The 19,504-nt window shown below is 42.0% G+C and overlaps 1 protein-coding gene across 2 annotated transcripts; it reads left to right on the top strand.

Annotated features, from left to right (window-relative positions):
* The first annotated feature begins 5,872 nt into the window (after window positions 1–5,872).
* Window positions 5,873–19,150, top strand: LOC142656010 (arylamine N-acetyltransferase, pineal gland isozyme NAT-10-like). Of its 2 annotated transcripts, XM_075830821.1 has the most exons (3): window positions 5,873–5,922; window positions 7,437–7,750; window positions 14,393–19,150. In XM_075830821.1, exon 3 carries the CDS (start codon window positions 14,408–14,410, stop codon window positions 15,197–15,199), a length of 792 nt encoding a protein of 263 aa, XP_075686936.1. In that variant the 5' UTR covers window positions 5,873–5,922; window positions 7,437–7,750; window positions 14,393–14,407; the 3' UTR covers window positions 15,200–19,150. The 2 variants fall into 2 exon arrangements, with proteins under 2 accessions (XP_075686936.1, XP_075686937.1); XM_075830822.1 differs by lacking the exon at window positions 5,873–5,922 and having other exon boundaries at window positions 7,431–7,750.
* Window positions 19,151–19,504: the final 354 nt, after the last annotated feature.

The following is a 19,504-nucleotide window of genomic DNA, read 5'->3' as shown; positions in this document are numbered from 1 at the left end:
TCTGTAGAACTCCGGAGATGAGGAGCCCTGTGTGGCTGAGGAGCTCTGTGTGGCTGGGGAGCCCTGTGTGGCTGGGGAGCCCTGTGTGGCTGAGGAGCCGTGTGTGGCTGGGGAGCCCTGTGTGGCTGGGGAGCCCTGTGTGGCTGGGGAGCCCTGTGTGGCTGAGGAGCTCTGTGTGGCTGGGGAACTCTGTGTGGCTGGGGAACTCTGTGTCGCTGGGGAACCCTGTGTGGCTGGGGAGCTCTGTGTGGCTGGGGAGCTCTGTGTGGCTGAGGAGGTATGTGTGCCTGGGCAGCTCTGTGTGGCTGAGGAGGTATTGTGTGGCTGAGGAGGTATTGTGTGGCTGAGGAGGTATTGTGTGGCTGGGGAGCCCTGTGTGGCTGGGGAGCCCTGTGTGGCTGGGGAGCCCTGTGTGGCTGAGGAGCCCTGTGTGGCTGAGGAGCCCTGTGTGGCTGGGGAGCCCTGTGTGGCTGAGGAGCTTGTGGAAGTCTCCACTTGGCAAATGAGATTCAAAGTGGACAAATGTAAAGTTATACATCCGGGTATTGATCATATAAAGGGCACCATATGTCCTAGGGGGAGTTTAAACTGGAAGAGCCATTGAGAGAAGGGTCGGGGAACTTGTAGATCAGTGGTACTCAACTACTATTAGCAATTGTCCACTTACTGGGGTCTGACGTCAGGTGAAGGTTTGAGCTAAACACCAGAAGTAAAGATTTGTAGATAGCGCCACCCCCCCCCCCCCCCCCGCGTAGATAGTCCCACACAGACTGCCCCCAGAAAACGCCCCCTTGTAGATACTGCCCTAACCCCCCAAACAAATAATAACTTATACTCCCCTGACCCCGTTCCAGTGACAAACAGAGCTGGTCTACAGCCTCTCTTCAGCTACATTAGGCCTGCAGCCTATGAGAAGCCGAGCTGGGACCTTTGCGTAGGCCGGTGTGATGCACTGACGTCATCGTGTCGGTCTGCACAGGGATCCTGTCCCTGCATCTTATAGGCTGCAGGCCTAACATGGCTGAAGAGGTTGCAGCCTAGTGAATGGCAGAGCAGGGAGCTGATAGTTTCCTGCTCCGCCATAGTATTCAGTTGTATCACCATCCTGTAGATGCCAATACAACTAAATGTGGCAGTCACCAGGGGATCCGGAGCACCGGGCCAAAAATCTGGGTCTTCTGCCCCGAATGCTCGGTGCTTGTGGCGCCACTGGTCCGGTCCGCCAGTTGAGGGCTTCAGTTGTAGATCATAGACTAAATAACAGCACAATATCAATCAGCTGCTTCTAAGGCCAGCGGGATAATGTTGTGTATTAAGAGGCATGGACTCGCGGGACAGGGATATAATATCACCACTTTACAAGGCCTTGCACGGCCACATCTGATATATGCGGTTCAGTTCTGTGTTGTTGGAAAAGATACAAAGAAGGGCAACAAAACGGATAAGTTGCATGGAGAATGGGGCATCGACTGTGTAATGACCCAGTTTGATCCCCACTTGGCGTTGGGTAGAAATTTTGTCTGAAAATGGGAAAAAAAACAAATTGTGCGCTATACCTACTATGCTGATTTTGCTGTGGTTCCCTGCCGCCAGTCTTGGGCGTCACCCACTTTTTCCTCGGTGGCCATTGATATGACGTGCATTGCGATGACATGTCAGGTGACCGCGGCGGGCAATTGCAGGTTACTTGCGATGTCACCTCTGCAGCCAGCTAAAGGGCAACCCCTCAAAGTATAATACACATCACGGTTCTTGTGTTTTCATCCATCCGGAAGGAAAGGGCACAGACACCGCCATCCCCCGCTCCTTCAGTCGTTCAAAGAAAGCCCCGTGCGATGGAGCCTGGGAGGGGGGGCATTATCACACACACACAGATGCCGCTTATCTCTGCACCAGGCCGTCATATATCACGGGGATGGCAACAATATAATAGAAGAGAACTCCAGCGGCTATAAATACAGATGTTCTGCCTGTGAGAGATCACACGATGCGGCGAAGGAGAGGACCGCGCGAGACGACGACCGGACCCGTGAAGAAGGGGCACCTGAAGTGGCATCCATGGGAGGTAAGCTGTGGCAAGGGAGTAATTGAAGCACTTCACCTTGATTCTTATTCTGTGCTGGAATCAAATCAGTGAGACATAAGTGTGGAGCACCCATTATCTGTGACCAACAAAGTATTAAGATCAGCTCTGGATGTGACTAGAGTATAAGTAAAATAGCTGCAGACGTTAAGGCAACTTGACATGTTTCAGAGATATAAATAGTGAAATGTTGTTAATAAGCAGAGTAAGTGACACTAGGTCTTATACTCCAGTCACATCCAGAGCTGCATTTACAAGTTTGCTAGTATATATATATTTTTTTTTACCTGGGTGTAAGGCATTATAAGAGCCCTGATGAAAATTATACAACAGCAGTCTGTTTCCAAGAGAAACCATCAGCATTTTGAAAGCAGCTCTAGATGTGACTGGAGTATGATGAAAATAAATCACATTTTATATTGACAATATTTGTCATTCTTTGATATCTTACATAGATTTAAATTGTGAAATTTGTAAATTCGCCCATAGATTTAAGATAAAACTTACCCATAAACATGCTCACGCCACATTTAATAGAGAGAGGGAGATAAGCTGCTGCCAGATTACCCTGGCAGCAGCTTATCTCCTGCAGGAACAAAGGATCTATGCCCGATTTTGTTTTTTTTTAAATTTATTTCTCCCGACATCTGTAGTTGGGTGAGACTCGTGTGACCCCCTAACACAGATCAGGCGGAAATCTGCAGATTCATCTGACATTTATCTAACCTGTACGGGCACCATTGTGTCTTATACTTCAGTCACATCCAGAGCTGCATCTACAGTATATTGTGGGAATTCAGATAATATTAGGTCACATGTCTGACAAAGGACTGCAGATTAACCGTTATTTAAGTCCAAGGGCAATATGCAGAATTTTAAGGGCAGCTCTGGATGTGACTAGAGAATAAATCAAAATCTGTACAACGAAGAATTTTTGTAAAGTTTCTCGACTTAAATGATGCAATGTCATTATTAAGGAGGGTAACACGCGGGCGCTGTATAACACGGGTGACTCTGCCGCCCTCTCCGCAGCTCCTGACCGTCTCCAGCTCTCTGCTCTGCCTGCTCTATATCTGGATCTGGTACCAGAATTTCCACTTCCACGTCTCCCACTTCTACGCCCACCTGGGTTACCCCGGTGCCCAGCACGTGGTGGGGCAGAGGTACCTGAGAGGTAATTGTTCATCACTTAAACAACACGTTTTGGTGGAGATTTAGAAAAACTGGTGTCCAGAAAGTGGTGTAGTTGCCCTTAGCAACCAATCAGGTTTCTGCTTTCATTTTCCAAAGGACCTCTAGAAAATGAAAGATGGAATCTGATTGGTTGCTATGGGCAACTACTTTTCCATGGCACCTGTTGTCATACATTTTCACTGTTTTGTGTTTACATTTCAGTCATTGGGATTTATTGGGGGCAAATTTATCAAAACTAAAGGAGGGGGAAAGTGGTTGCCTATAGCAACCAATTAGATTACAGCTCTGAGGCCTCTTGAGAATTAAAGCTGCTACCTGAGTGGTTGCTATGGGCAACTGCTCCACTTTTCTTTTGCCCTAGTCTTGATATTGCATCCATTGTTACCACCTGCGAAAGGAATTTTATAAAAAAAACATACGTACCGGCTGCCAGGAATGCCACGGTTTTGGTTGCGCACTTGTGGAACCGGAGGCCTGAGGGCGTGTGAACTTTGACCCCACTGTTTACTTGTGTCTCGTGTATACAGGAGTCGGCGTTCCCCAGGACACAGCGATGGCTTCCTACTGGTTCAGGTAAGCGTGAAGTAGAATCCCAACCCCCGTCTGTAAACATCGTTGTCATGGTTACATAGTTTTTAATGTTTTATTTCCCCTCTTAAACCAAGATTGGATCTTAAAGAGAGAAGTATACGCCCGTCCATTATATCTCCCCTCCCTGTAGGATCTGATCACAGTCATGACAAAATAAAGTGTATGGTAACCGCGCCGCCAATGAACGTGGCTTTAAACTCACTTACTGATGTTGAGGCCTCAGTCGAGTTCTATCCGGGTCAATTCTGTTTATCTTTATTCCAACAGATGAAGTCGCTTTTAACATTCTGTCAATTACAATTTATTTGCTGGAAACCATCAGCAAGCTGCTGTTGATGGATCTGTTATTCTTATATGTCTGTAGTTAGTATTTTGTGTGCATAAAACTCTCCTTTTGTGGGGCTGATTTAACCCTTCGATACACCCTGACTTATCAACCCCTGAATATCTAGTGATGTGGTGATTGTGCTCGGGCTCATGTGTTAACCTTATACTTGTTATGTTGTGATAAGCCGAGCTGACCTGGATATGTACACTTCATTAATGGTGCAAAAACAAAGACCTCTCAGCACCAGTCATCCTGCTTGTTGATGGTTTCCAGGTAGAAATGTTATTTTCTGAAAAATAAGTGGAAAGTATATGAAAAAAAACAAATGTCCGTTACGCAGATGCTGATATTTGAGGACTTTAGACACGGCGGAGCTTCGGTACGGTTGTTATAATGGCACCGTTAACCCCTGATTCTCTGTGTCCACAGCCGCGCTGCAGCCGGAAGAGACAATGGAAATCTGACCTTCAGCGACTGAACCTGAAAATATAGAAGAGCCGTTCATAATCTACAAATTCAGGGGTGACTGCTGTGAACCCTATTATCCCTCCTCCCCCCATTGCACACTGACCGCATCCAGGAAGCTGAGACATGAGGGGCTGTTTGCAGGGTCTTCAGCTGCTTCTGCTGTCCCTGCGCTGCCTGTGACTTCGATGTTATGACGGAGCAAAGTCCAGCGATTATTCATTAAAAGTTAACAAATTATACACCAAATTCTGCCGGAGGGAATTATCTAATTGTCGCCCAGTGCTCACCTGTGACCTCACTGCCCCCCTCACCTGTGACCTCACTGCCCCCTCACCTGTGACCTCACTGCCCCCCTCACCTGTGACCTCACTGCCCCCTCACCTGTGACCTCACTGCCCCCTCACCTGTGACCTCACTGCCCCCTCACCTGTGACCTCACTGCCCCCCTCACCTGTGACCTCACTGCCCCCCTCACCTGTGACCTCACTGCCCCCCTCACCTGTGACCTCACTGCCCCCCTCACCTGTGACCTCACTGCCCCCCTCACCTGTGACCTCACTGCCCCCCTCACCTGTGACCTCACTGCCCCCTCACCTGTGACCTCACTGCCCCCTCACCTGTGACCTCAATGCCCCCCTCACCTGTGACCTCACTGCCCCCCTCACCTGTGACCTCACTGCCCCCCTCACCTGTGACCTCAATGCCCCCTCACCTGTGACCTCAATGCCCCCCTCACCTGTGACCTCACTGCCCCCCTCACCTGTGACCTCACTGCCCCCTCACCTGTGACCTCACTGCACCCCCCCCCTCACCTTTTATGCAACATTTGTGACAGATTTAAGAAAAAAACTAAAATAAAAGGGGCGGGGCTGAATAAATAACGATAATTGCACACATGTTTCTTACTGACTTGCATAATTTCCTTGGCACAAGATACTGGCACACGTACAATATTTGAGTATGTCATGAGTTGGGACAAATATATTTTCAAATGATTGACCTAATTTGCACCAAATGCAATTGTGTCCCCGGACCGGGAGTAGCGAGAAACACACCAGGGGTCACAGGGGGTCACCTGAGGTATCGGGAGTTAAATCCCGCAGCAGCCAGATGTTACAGGATGAACGTCACCGGAGCTGGTCAATTATTACTGAACATCAGCAGATTAGCTATAAGATGAAATTAATACTTTGCCCTCTCCCATGCGGCAGCGATACCCAGAGGAGAGACGTCTGCCGATCCCCTGCCCGCTCTTACAGTAAGTACAGTCCCTATAGGTGGCCATGAGACTAGGGAGCAGCAGCTGGACCCTTGTAGTGACCTCCGCGCCATCACCTATAACCAGAGCTCTGATCTCCGCTCAATGTGGCTGCCTGCGCAGGTCAGATCAATAATAGAGACATGTAGGGGGTGTCCCCATAATAGACCCAGCCTCTTTGGTGTGCCCCAACAGTGACCGACACATCAGTGCCCCCAACTGTGACCGCCACATCAGTGCCCCCAACAGTGACCGCCACATCAGTGCCCCCAACAGTGACCGCCACATCAGTGCCCCCAACTGTGACCGCCACATCAGTGCCCCCAACTGTGACCGCCACATCAGTGCCCCCAACTGTGACCGCCACATCAGTGCCCCCAACTGTGACCGCCACATCAGTGCCCCCAACTGTGACCGCCACATCAGTGCCCCCAACAGTGACCGCCACATCAGTGCCCCAACAGTGACCGACACATCAGTGCCCCAACAGTGACAGCCACATCAGTGCCCCCAACAGTGACCGCCACATCAGTGCCCCCAACAGTGACCGCCGCATCAGTGCCCCCAACAGTGACCGCCACATCAGTGCCCCCAACAGTGACCGCCACATCAGTGCCCCCAACAGTGACCGCCACATCAGTGCCCCCAACAGTGACCGCCACATCAGTGCCCCCAACAGTGACCGCCACATCAGTGCCCCCAACAGTGACCGCCACATCAGTGCCCCCAACAGTGACCGCCACATCAGTGCCCCCAACAGTGACCGCCACATCAGTGCCCCCAACAGTGACAGCCACATCAGTGCCCCAACTGTGACAGCCACATCAGTGCCCCAACAGTGACCGCCACATCAGTGCCCCAACAGTGACCGCCACATCAATGCCTCAACAGTGACCGCCACATCAGTGCCCCCAACAGTGACAGCCACATCAGTGCCCCCAACAGTGACCGCCACATCAGTGCCCCAACAGTGACCGCCACATCAATGCCCCAACAGTGACCGCCACATCAGTGCCCAACAGTGACAGCCACATCAGTGCCCCCAACAGTGACAGCCACATCAATGCCCCAACAGTGACCGCCACATCAGTGCCCCAACAGTGACCGCCACATCAATGCCCCAACAGTGACCGCCACATCAGTGCCCAACAGTGACCGCCACATCAATGCCCCAACAGTGACCGCCACATCAGTGCCCCAACAGTGACCGCCACATCAGTGACCGCCACATCAAAGTCACCCATAACCTAGCCAGCCACATCAGTGTCCTCCCATAACAGGGACAGGCATGTCAGTGTCCCCCATAAGAGCCGGACACGTCAGTGTGCCCCGTAACAGAGCCAAACATGTCAGTGTCCCCCATAATAGAGCTGGACACATCAGTGCCCCATAACAGTCAGACACATCAGTGCCCCCATAACAGAGCCGGACACATGATCGGCTCTCATACAAAGTGCTTGCTTTCAGTCTAATGTGATTCCCAGTAATCTGTGAGCGGCGTCATCTCTCTATAGAGCCTTTCATTCTGCAAATCCGGGGTGACCCCGGATCCCAGACTTCACCTATGTCATCTCCTCACCTGTATCTATGACCCATCAGAAGATCATGTTGTGGGGACTTTCCCTTTAATTGTCCACGCCTAACGGAATTATGGACGGAAAATATGCAGCAGAATACGGAAGCAGCAAAGCAGTGACATCTCCTGCAGCAATTCTGTAACGTGCGGACAACCCCTAAACTATCGCAGAGAACGCGTACAAAATCATTTATGTGGCAGTCACATGATCTGTCACATGACTCCGGACCCGTCTAGCAGGAACTTTAGAAGGTGAGTAATCAGGGACACGTGGGCTTCTGCTTATATACAGCCAGGCCAGACACCCCCCCCCCCTACCTATACAGGACCCGCTACAGGGGCAGACAACTATTACTGCAACCTGTGCAGCTGCACAAGGGCCCAGTAGATAAGGGGGGCACTGCCACATGATAGCAGGGTGATGAGCTATAAGACAGTAAGGGGCCCATATACTGTTCATACAAGGTGAACCGCTGCTGTGTATGACCCCCCCCCTGCTGTGTCTTATTATACTTTCATGATGGAAAGTTCCAAATCTAGAGCCACGCAGACAACTTCAAGGAACAAATTATGAGAGACCAAACTGGCCAGGGAGTGTCAGTGACTAAGCAACAAAGTATAACATATATAGGGGCAGTATTATAGTAGTTATATTCTTGTATATAGGAGCAGTATTATAGTAGTTATATTCTTGTATATAGGAGCAGTATTATAGTAGTTATATTCTTGTATATAGGGGGCAGTATTATAGTAGTTATATTCTTGTATATAGGGGGCAGTATTATAGTGGTTATATTCTTGTATATAGGGGCAGTATTATAGTCGTTATATTCTTGTATATAGGGGCAGTATTATAGTAGTTATATTCTTGTATATAGGGGCAGTATTATAGTAGTTATATTCTTGTATATAGGGGGCAGTATTATAGTAGTTATATTCTTGTATATAGGGGGCAGTATTATAGTGGTTATATTCTTGTATATAGGGGCAGTATTATAGTCGTTATATTCTTGTATATAGGGGCAGTATTATAGTGGTTATATTCTTGTATATAGGGGCAGTATTATAGTCGTTATATTCTTGTATATAGGGGCAGTATTATAGTAGTTATATTCTTGTATATAGGGGGCAGTATTATAGTAGTTCTATTCTTGTATATAGGGAGCAGTATTATAGTAGTTATATTCTTGTATATAGGAGCAGTATTATAGTAGTTATATTCTTGTATATAGGAGCAGTATTATAGTAGTTATATTCCTGTATATAGGAGGCAGTATTATAGTAGTTATATTCTTGTATATAGGAGCAGTATTATAGTAGTTATATTCCTGTATATAGGAGGCAGTATTATAGTAGTTATATTCTTGTATATAGGAGCAGTATTATAGAAGATATATTCTTGCATATAGGGGGCAGTGTTATAGTAGTTATATTCTTGTATATAGGGGGCAATATTATAGTGGTTATATTCTTGTATATAGGGGCAGTATTATAGTCGTTATATTCTTGTATATAGGGGCAGTATTATAGTAGTTATATTCTTGTATATAGGGGCAGTATTATAGTAGTTCTATTCTTGTATATAGGGAGCAGTATTATAGTAGTTATATTCTTGTATATAGGAGCAGTATTATAGTAGTTATATTCTTGTATATAGGGGGCAGTATTATAGTAGTAATATTCTTGTATATAGGGGGCAGTATTATAGTGGTTATATTCTTGTATATAGGGGCAGTATTATAGTCGTTATAGTCTTGTATATAGGGGCAGTATTATAGTAGTTATATTCTTGTATATAGGGGGCAGTATTATAGTAGTTCTATTCTTGTATATAGGGAGCAGTATTATAGTAGTTATATTCTTGTATATAGGAGCAGTATTATAGTAGTTATATTCTTGTATATAGGAGCAGTATTATAGTAGTTATATTCCTGTATATAGGAGGCAGTAATATAGTAGTTATATTCTTGTATATAGGAGCAGTATTATAGTAGTTATATTCCTGTATATAGGAGGCAGTATTATAGTAGTTATATTCTTGTATATAGGAGCAGTATTATAGAAGTTATATTCTTGTATATAGGGGTAGTATTATAGTAGTTATATTCTTGTATATAGGAGCAGTATTATAGTCGTTATATTCTTGTATATATGGAGCAGTATTATAGTAGTTATATTCTTGTATATAGGGGCAGTATTATAGTAGTTATATTCTTGTATATAGGAGCAGTATTATAGTAGTTATATTCTTGTATATAGGGGCAGTATTATAGTAGTTATATTCTTGTATATAGGGGGCAGTATTATAATAGTTATATTCTTGAATATAGGAGCAGTATTATAGTAGTTATATTCTTGTATATAGGGGGCAGTAGTATAGTAGTTATATTCTTGTATATAGGAGCAGTATTATAGTAGTTATACTCTTGTATATAGGGGCAGTATTATAGTAGTTATATTCTTGTATATAGGAGCAGTATTATAGTAGGTATATTCTTGTATATAGGGAGCAGTATTAGAGTAGTTATATTCTTGTATATAGGGGGCAGTATTATAGTAGTTATATTCTTGTATATAGGGTGCAGTATTATAGTAGTTATTTTCTTGTATATAGGGGGCAGTATTATAGTAGTTATATTCTTGTATATAGGGGCAGTATTATAGTAGTTATATTCTTGTATATAGGGGGCAGTATTATAATAGTTATATTCTTGTATATATGAGCAGTATTATAGTAGTTATATTCTTGTATATAGGAGCAGTATTATAGTAGGTATATTCTTGTATATAGGGGCAGTATTATAGTAGTTATATTCTTGTATATAGGAGGCAGTATTATAGTAGTTATATTCATGTATATAGGGGCAGTATTATAGTAGTTATATACTTGTATATAGGGGCAGTATTGTAGTAGTTATATTCTTGTATATAGGGGCAGTATTATAGTAGTTATATTCCTGTATATAGGGGCAGTATTATAGTAGTTATATTCTTGTATATAGGGGCAGTATTATAGTAGTTATATTCTTGTATATAGGGGCAGTATTATAGTAGTTATATTCCTGTATATAGGGGCAGTATTATAGTAGTTATATTCTTGTATATAGGGGGCAGTATTATAGTAGTTATATTCTTGTATATAGGAGCAGTATTATAGTAGTTATATTCTTGTATATAGGAGCAGTATTATAGTAGTTATATTCTTGTATATAGGGGCAGTATTATAGTAGTTATATTGTATATAGGGGCAGTATTATAGTGGTTATATTCTTGTATATAGGGGGCAGTATTATAATAGTTATATTCTTGTATATAGGAGCAGTATTATAGTAGTTATATTCTTGTATATAGGAGCAGTATTATAGTAGGTATATTCTTGTATATAGGGGCAGTATTATAGTAGTTATATTCTTGTATATAGGAGCAGTATTATAGTAGGTATATTCTTGTATATAGGGGCAGTATTATAGTAGTTATATTCTTGTATATAGGAGGCAGTATTATAGCAGTTATATTCTTTTATATAGGGAGCAGTATTATAGTAGTTATATTCTTGTATATAGGGAGCAGTATTATAGTAGTTATATTCTTGTATATAGGTGGCAGTATTATAGTAGTTATATTCTTGTATATAGGAGCAGTATTATAGTAGTTACATTCTTGTATATAGGGAGCAGTATTATAGTAGTTATATTCTTGTATATAGGAGCAGTATTATAGTAGTTATATTCTTGTATATAGCGGGCAGTATTATAGTAGTTATATTCTTGTATATAGGGTGCAGTATTATAGTAGTTATTTTCTTGTATATAGGAGGCAGTATTATAATAGTTATATTCTTGTATATAGGTGCAGTATTATAGTAGTTATATTCTTGTATATAGGGGGCAGTATTATAGTAGTTATATTCTTGTATATAGGGGTAGTATTATACTAGTTATATTCTTGTATACAGGAACAGTATTATAGTAGTTATATTCTTGTATATAGGGGCAGTATTATAGTAGTCATATTCTTGTATATAGGGGCAGTATTATAGTAGTTATATTCTTGTATATAGGGGGCAGTATTATAATAGTTATATTCTTGTATATAGGGGCAGTATTATAGTAGTTATATTCTTGTATATAGGGGCAGTATTATAGTAGTTATATTCTTGTATATAGGAGCAGTATTATAGTAGTTATATTCCTGTATATAGGAGGCAGTAATATAGTAGTTATATTCTTGTATATAGGAGCAGTATTATAGTAGTTATATTCCTGTATATAGGAGGCAGTATTATAGTAGTTATATTCTTGTATATAGGAGCAGTATTATAGAAGTTATATTCTTGTATATAGGGGTAGTATTATAGTAGTTATATTCTTGTATATAGGAGCAGTATTATAGTCGTTATATTCTTGTATATATGGAGCAGTATTATAGTAGTTATATTCTTGTATATAGGGGCAGTATTATAGTAGTTATATTCTTGTATATAGGAGCAGTATTATAGTAGTTATATTCTTGTATATAGGGGCAGTATTATAGTAGTTATATTCTTGTATATAGGGGGCAGTATTATAATAGTTATATTCTTGAATATAGGAGCAGTATTATAGTAGTTATATTCTTGTATATAGGGGGCAGTAGTATAGTAGTTATATTCTTGTATATAGGAGCAGTATTATAGTAGTTATACTCTTGTATATAGGGGCAGTATTATAGTAGTTATATTCTTGTATATAGGGGGCAGTATTATAGTAGTTATATTCTTGTATATAGGGTGCAGTATTATAGTAGTTATATTCTTGTATATAGGGGGCAGTATTATAATAGTTATATTCTTGTATATATGAGCAGTATTATAGTAGTTATATTCTTGTATATAGGAGCAGTATTATAATAGGTATATTCTTGTATATAGGGGCAGTATTATAGTAGTTATATTCTTGTATATAGGAGGCAGTATTATAGTAGTTATATTCTTGTATATAGGGGCAGTATTATAGTAGTTATATACTTGTATATAGGGGCAGTATTGTAGTAGTTATATTCTTGTATATAGGGGCAGTATTATAGTAGTTATATTCCTGTATATAGGGGCAGTATTATAGTAGTTATATTCTTGTATATAGGGGCAGTATTATAGTAGTTATATTCTTGTATATAGGGGCAGTATTATAATAGTTATATTCTTGTATATAGGGGCAGTATTATAGTAGTTATATTCCTGTATATAGGGGCAGTATTATAGTAGTTATATTCTTGTATATAGGGGGCAGTATTATAGTAGTTATATTCTTGTATATAGGAGCAGTATTATAGTAGTTATATTCTTGTATATAGGAGCAGTATTATAGTAGTTATATTCTTGTATATAGGGGCAGTATTATAGTAGTTATATTGTATATAGGGGCAGTATTATAGTGGTTATATTCTTGTATATAGGGGGCAGTATTATAATAGTTATATTCTTGTATATAGGAGCAGTATTATAGTAGTTATATTCTTGTATATAGGAGCAGTATTATAGTAGGTATATTCTTGTATATAGGGGCAGTATTATAGTAGTTATATTCTTGTATATAGGAGGCAGTATTATAGCAGTTATATTCTTTTATATAGGGAGCAGTATTATAGTAGTTATATTCTTGTATATAGGGAGCAGTATTATAGTAGTTATATTCTTGTATATAGGTGGCAGTATTATAGTAGTTATATTCTTGTATATAGGAGCAGTATTATAGTAGTTACATTCTTGTATATAGGGAGCAGTATTATAGTAGTTATATTCTTGTATATAGGAGCAGTATTATAGTAGTTATATTCTTGTATATAGCGGGCAGTATTATAGTAGTTATATTCTTGTATATAGGGTGCAGTATTATAGTAGTTATTTTCTTGTATATAGGAGGCAGTATTATAATAGTTATATTCTTGTATATAGGTGCAGTATTATAGTAGTTATATTCTTGTATATAGTGGGCAGTATTATAGTAGTTATATTCTTGTATATAGGGGTAGTATTATACTAGTTATATTCTTGTATACAGGAACAATATTATAGTAGTTATATTCTTGTATATAGGGGCAGTATTATAGTAGTCATATTCTTGTATATAGGGGCAGTATTATAGTAGTTATATTCTTGTATATAGGGGGCAGTATTATAATAGTTATATTCTTGTATATAGGGGCAGTATTATAGTAGTTATATTCTTGTATATAGGGGCAGTATTATAGTAGTTATATTCTTGTATATAGGGGGCAGTATTATAATAGTTATATTCTTGTATATAGGAGCAGTATTATAGTAGTTATATTCTTGTATATAGGAGCAGTATTATAGTAGTTATATTCTTGTATATAGGAGGCAGTATTATAGTAGTTATATTCTTGTATATAGGGGGCAGTATTATAATAGTTATATTCTTGTATATAGGAGCAGTATTATAGTAGTTATATTCTTGTATATAGGGGGCAGTATTATAATAGTTATATTCTTGTATATAGGAGCAGTATTATAGTAGTTATATTCTTGTATATAGGAGCAGTATTATAGTAGTTATATTCTTGTATATAGGGGGCTGTATTATAGTAGTTATATTCTTGTATATAGGGGACAGTATTATAGTAGTTATATGCATGAATATAGGGGCAGTATTATAGTAGTTATATTCTTGTATATAGGGGCAGTATTATAGTAGTTCTATTCTTGTATATAGGGGCAGTATTATAGTAGTTATATTCTTGTATATAGGGGGCAGTATTATAGTAGTTATATTCTTGTATATAGGGGGCAGTATTATAGTAGTTATATTTTTGTACATTATTAGATGTAGGAATTTTTATGATTGAAATGTATTGTTCTTGGATTTCTACTACATGTTGGTATATGTTATTGTACAGAAAACCTGCCACAGAATGGACTTGAAGACCTACCTCCAGCGGATAAATTTGGAGGACTGCGCACCTCCCTCCCTCGCAGCATTACGGGAATTACACTCACACCACGTACACTCTGTTCCCACAGAAAGTCTCAGCATACATAGTGGGGAAAAGATCATCTTGGACATTTCGTGGATATACAACAAAATAGTTGTAAGACGACGTGGTGGTTTCTGTTATGAAAACAATGGCCTCTTCTTGTGGGTGCTGCAACAACTGGGCTACCAAACACAGGTGCTGTCCGGCAGGGTGAAGAACCAAATAACCAGCATTTATGGCCCACTCTTTGACCATATGATATTGTTGGTAGTATTGGAAGGAAGGAGATGGCTTTGTGATGTCGGTTTTGGGGAAGGATTCGTTGAGCCATTTCCTCTGGAGGCTGGATGGGAAGAGGAGCAGGACAGTGGTGTGTATCGGTTACGGGTAGATGGAGATGAGTGGTACATGGAGAGGAAAGAGGAGGAACTCTGGATGAGCCTCTTCAAGTTCACACTCGAGGAGAGAACATTTGAGGACTTCCGGGAGATGTGTGAATATCATCAGACCGACTCAAGCTCTTTTTTTGTCCGCAAATCCTTTTGTTCCATCAAACTGCCCCATGGAAGACTAACGTACATTGGGCACCGGCTGATCAGCACGGAGCATATCCAGGGAGGTGGAAGTGTGAAGACCACTCAAGAACTCACCGAGGAAGAGATTCCAGGTTTACTTAGAGACAAATTTGGCTCTGTCCTAAATGGAAAACTGATACCAAAAGACGACTAGTCACCTATCAATTACGCTCAACCCAGTCACTCCTATCAATCTGTATACCTGTATATTCACTATTAGGGCATGGCCAGACGTGGAGTATTTCTGTAGACACTGTCCGCATCAATGCCGCACATTATCTGCGTTGCAGATTCCGTTGCGCCTTTGCCTAAAATGTGTAGTAAATTGACGCGGATGAGCCGTTGCGTATTCAGGTGAAGATACATCCTGCTGTCTTTTAAAACATTCCATCTCAGTCTGGCTGTAGAACTCGAAATACATAGGTCCAGCCAGAATGAAGAAATATCCTGTTCGTGAAACCAATACGCAACGCAACGCACATAACATCTGCGGATTTCATAGCGGAATTATGAATCTCCATTGAAGTCAATGGAGAAATTCCGCAATAAGTCCGCTAAAAGTCCGCAACAGCCAGTGTATGCTGCGGACACCAAATTCCGCACCGCAGCCTATGCTCCGCAGCGGAGTTTTCCGCCACGTGTGCACGAACCTAACTAAAAAGGTGTGATGAATTTTTGAATGTGCCTCACATTAATAGTAATTAACCCCTTCATGTTTCTCAGTCATAATGAGTTAATGTGTAAGGTACACGATGCGGTTAATTACTATTAATGAGAGGCACGTGGAGGTTAAATTCATCACACCTCGTGCCTCACCATAAGGGCTTATTCAGACGAACGTGTAATACGTCCGTGCTACGCGCGTGATTTTCACGCGTGTCGCACGGACCTATGTTAGTGAATGGGGCCGTTCAGACAGTCCGTGATTTTCACGCAGCGTGCGTCCGCTGCGCAAAACTCACATGTCCTATATTTGCCCGTTTTTCGCGCATCACGCACCCATTGAAGTCAATGGGTACGTGAAAACCGCGCACGGCACACGGAAGCACTTCACAGTAGTCAAAACTATGAATGAAAACAGAAAAGCACCACGTGCTACAAACATAAAAACAGAGTGTCATAATGATGGCGGCTGCGCGAAAATCACACAGCCGCGCATCATACGCTGATGACACACGGACCTTTTGCGCGCACAAAACGACGCTTTTTTTGCGCACGCAAAACACACACGCTCGTGTGAATCCGGCCTAAGTGAAAGAAAGCACTTTTTATTTTATTTTTTTACAGCATACACATCATAAATGCCGCTATAAATATTTTGTGCAGGTTATCACGGCCGCGCCAATACTGAATGCGTGTGTTTTATGGATTCGAATCGATTCAAAGGTGTTCAGGCCGCACTAGGTTTCGTATGGGTGCATATGTAGGGGCCCAATCCGTGTAGTATAAGAAAGGTACAATGCACCCCAATTTTTTTTGTTATCCAAAGATAGATTTTTAATATTCGTAATTATGCCAATTTAAGTGCGACGTTTCGGTCATCTCTGACCTTCATCAGGCACTGTAATATCCTGGGTTCTGCGTAATGGCGCTTAATGTATGGCGGCTTGCCGTATCTGGAGGCGTTTATGTATTGAGACTTATTTTAATGTTTATTGTAAAAAAATGTGTATGTGCATTTTTTTAATTTAACATTACTTTATGTTTTTACTTTATTATTTTTAAACTTTAATGTACTGGCTTATATCTATATACTGATCTTACACAGGCAGTTGTTACCTCAGTATGCCCTAACAACAGGAAATATGGTTGGACAGCCCTGGGGTCCTTCAATGGACCCTGGGCTGTCTGCCCATATATGGTATGTCCCTGAATCGTGTGACAGGGATTCCCTGTGATGCGATCCAAAGGGCATCACCCTTCACATTTACCCCTTGAATGCTGCGTTCAGCTTTGATCGCAGCATTCAGGGGAATAACGGTGGAGATGAGAGGTATCTCTGATCTCCGCCGTTACAGAGCGGGGCTGCGACTGTGTAATATAGCCATTACCCCGTTCCTGACAACAAGTGCACACGTGGTCAGCATGAGGTGATGCGGCCGGCGCTGCACTAATAAATGCCAGGCACTGAAGACAGAACATGGGGGTGTTTTGCAGTGTGTCCGCCATGTATGGTCTTCAGTACCGCCGCTCATTAGTGCAGCACTGGTCGCGTCAGATCATGCTGATGGCGCGCACTTGTCAGGAGCGGGGCAATGGCTGTATCACACAGCCACAGCCCGGCTCTCATACATTCATGTGTTACTATACTGAGCTGTGCGGCCGCACAGCTTAGTATCGAAATACATGAAATAACGGTATCGAACCGGGTGCACGGCCTCGAAACAGTATCGAAGTTTCAATGCATCCCTATATACAGCGCTGTGCAAAAGTTTTAGGCAGTTGTGGAAAAATGCTGCACATTAATAATGCTTTCATAAAAAGAAATGTTAATTGAATTTTGTTTATTGCTAAAAAAAACAAACAACTAAGTGAATGAGCAGAAGAGAAATCTAAATCAAATCAATATTTGTTGTGACCACACTTTGCCTGTAAAACAGAATCAATTCTTCTAGGTATTTGCCCACAGCTTTTGAAGGCACTTGGCAGGGAGTTTGTTCGAAACATCTTGGAGAACTAAGCGCAGATCTTCTGTCTCTTTCTGTAATCCCAGACAGACTGGATGATGTAGAGATCAGGGCTCTGTGGGGGTCCATATCATCACTTCCAGGGCTCCTTGTTCTTTACACTGGATATAGTTCTTAATCTCATTGGCTGTATGTTTGGGGTCATTGTCCTGCTGCAGAATAAATTTGGAGCCAATCAGACCCCCCCCCCCCCCTGAAGGTATTGCATGATGGATAAGTATCTGCCTGTATTTCTCAGCATTGAGGAAACCAGTAATCCTGACCAAATCCCCAACTCCATTTGCTAAAATGCCAAATTTGCAAGTAACCCCCGTCATGCTTCACTGTTGCCTGCAGACACTCATTATTGTACCGCTCTCCAGGACCCTCCACCATGCTTCACTGTTGCCTGCAGACACTCATTATTGTACCGCTCTCCAGGACCCTCCACCATGCTTCACTGTTGCCTGCAGACACTCATTATTGTACCGCTCTCCAGGACCCTCCGCCATGCTTCACTGCTGCCTGCAGACACTCATTATTGTACCACTTCACTGTTGCCTGCAGACACTCATTATTGTACCACTTCACTGTTGCCTGCAGACACTCATTATTGTACCGCTTCACAGTGAACAAGCTGCCTTGTTACACCAAATATTTCACATTTAGACTCATTAGTCCACAGCACCTGCTGCCATTTTTCTGCACCCCAATTCCTATGTTTTCTTGGAAAGTTGTTGCTTGGCCTTGTTTCCACATCGACGGTCTGGCTTTTTTACCACAATTCTTCCATGAAGACCACTTCCGGGCCAGACTTCTCTGAACAGCAGATGGGTGTATCTGGGTCCCACTGGTTTCTGCCAGTTCTGAGCTGATGACACTGCTGGACATCTTCTGATTTCAAAAGGAAGTAAACATGATGTGTCTTTTATCTGCTGCACTAAGTTTCCTTAGCCGACCACTGTGTATATGATCCTCAACATTGAAACGGCACAAAGAAACGGGCAAAGAACTTGAACAGCACCACTTGAAACCCCGGTCTGCTTTGAAATCTTTGCCTGGGAGAGATCTCGCTGATACAGTATAACTACCCTGTGTCTTGTTGCTGCGCTCAGTTTTGCCATGGTGGACCGGTGACATGAACCGGTTATCCACAACCTCACCTTTGTAGCAGAGTTTGGCTGTTTCTCATCCAGTTTTAAGCCTCCTACACAGATGTTTGTTACAGTTAATGACTGTTTCAACCTACATATGAAAATCATTATCACCTGTTTGGTATAATTGGTTAATCATACACCTAACTATAATCCTACAAAATCCATGACTTTGTGCAAGTGAATTCATGTTTTGAAGGCAAAGGGTGGTCACACCAAATGCGGATTTGATTTATATTTCTCTTCACTTTGTATTTTGTTAATGGATTAAAAAAAATAAAATAATACTGTAATCATGTTTTCAGTACGGGACAGTAGTTCCGCGGGGAGGCAGGGACACCTAGCGTCGGCTCCCTGCAGTGTATTTGGTCCTGGAAATGCGGCCTGTATATCCCGAACGCGTGTGTGTCCCAGAGGCTTTACCTGCAGCTATTCATAATGTAGCTGTTTTAGGTTGTGCTGGGACTTCCAATAGTAGAGGGGGAGAGAGCTGTAGCATTTATAGTCGGTAAATAGAAACCACACACACACACACTAGGAAGTAAACGAAAACAAAATTTTTGTACTAAAAATGATGTAGCGCTTATTCAGAATCACATGCTCGTAAAAATTATGAATCAGCCACATCGTCTGTCTGCA

Source organism: Rhinoderma darwinii, chromosome 6 (assembly GCF_050947455.1).
Source record: "Rhinoderma darwinii isolate aRhiDar2 chromosome 6, aRhiDar2.hap1, whole genome shotgun sequence".
In the NCBI taxonomy this organism is placed as follows: Eukaryota; Metazoa; Chordata; class Amphibia; order Anura; family Rhinodermatidae; genus Rhinoderma; species Rhinoderma darwinii.
The sequence above is the reverse complement of the archived record's forward strand: the minus strand, read 5'-3'. Positions and strand labels throughout refer to the sequence as shown.

Coding starts and splice junctions, on each gene's coding strand:
- LOC142656010 (XM_075830821.1), top strand. CDS start 14,408: ATGGACTTGAAGACCTACCTCCAGCGGATAAATTTGGAGGACTGCGCA.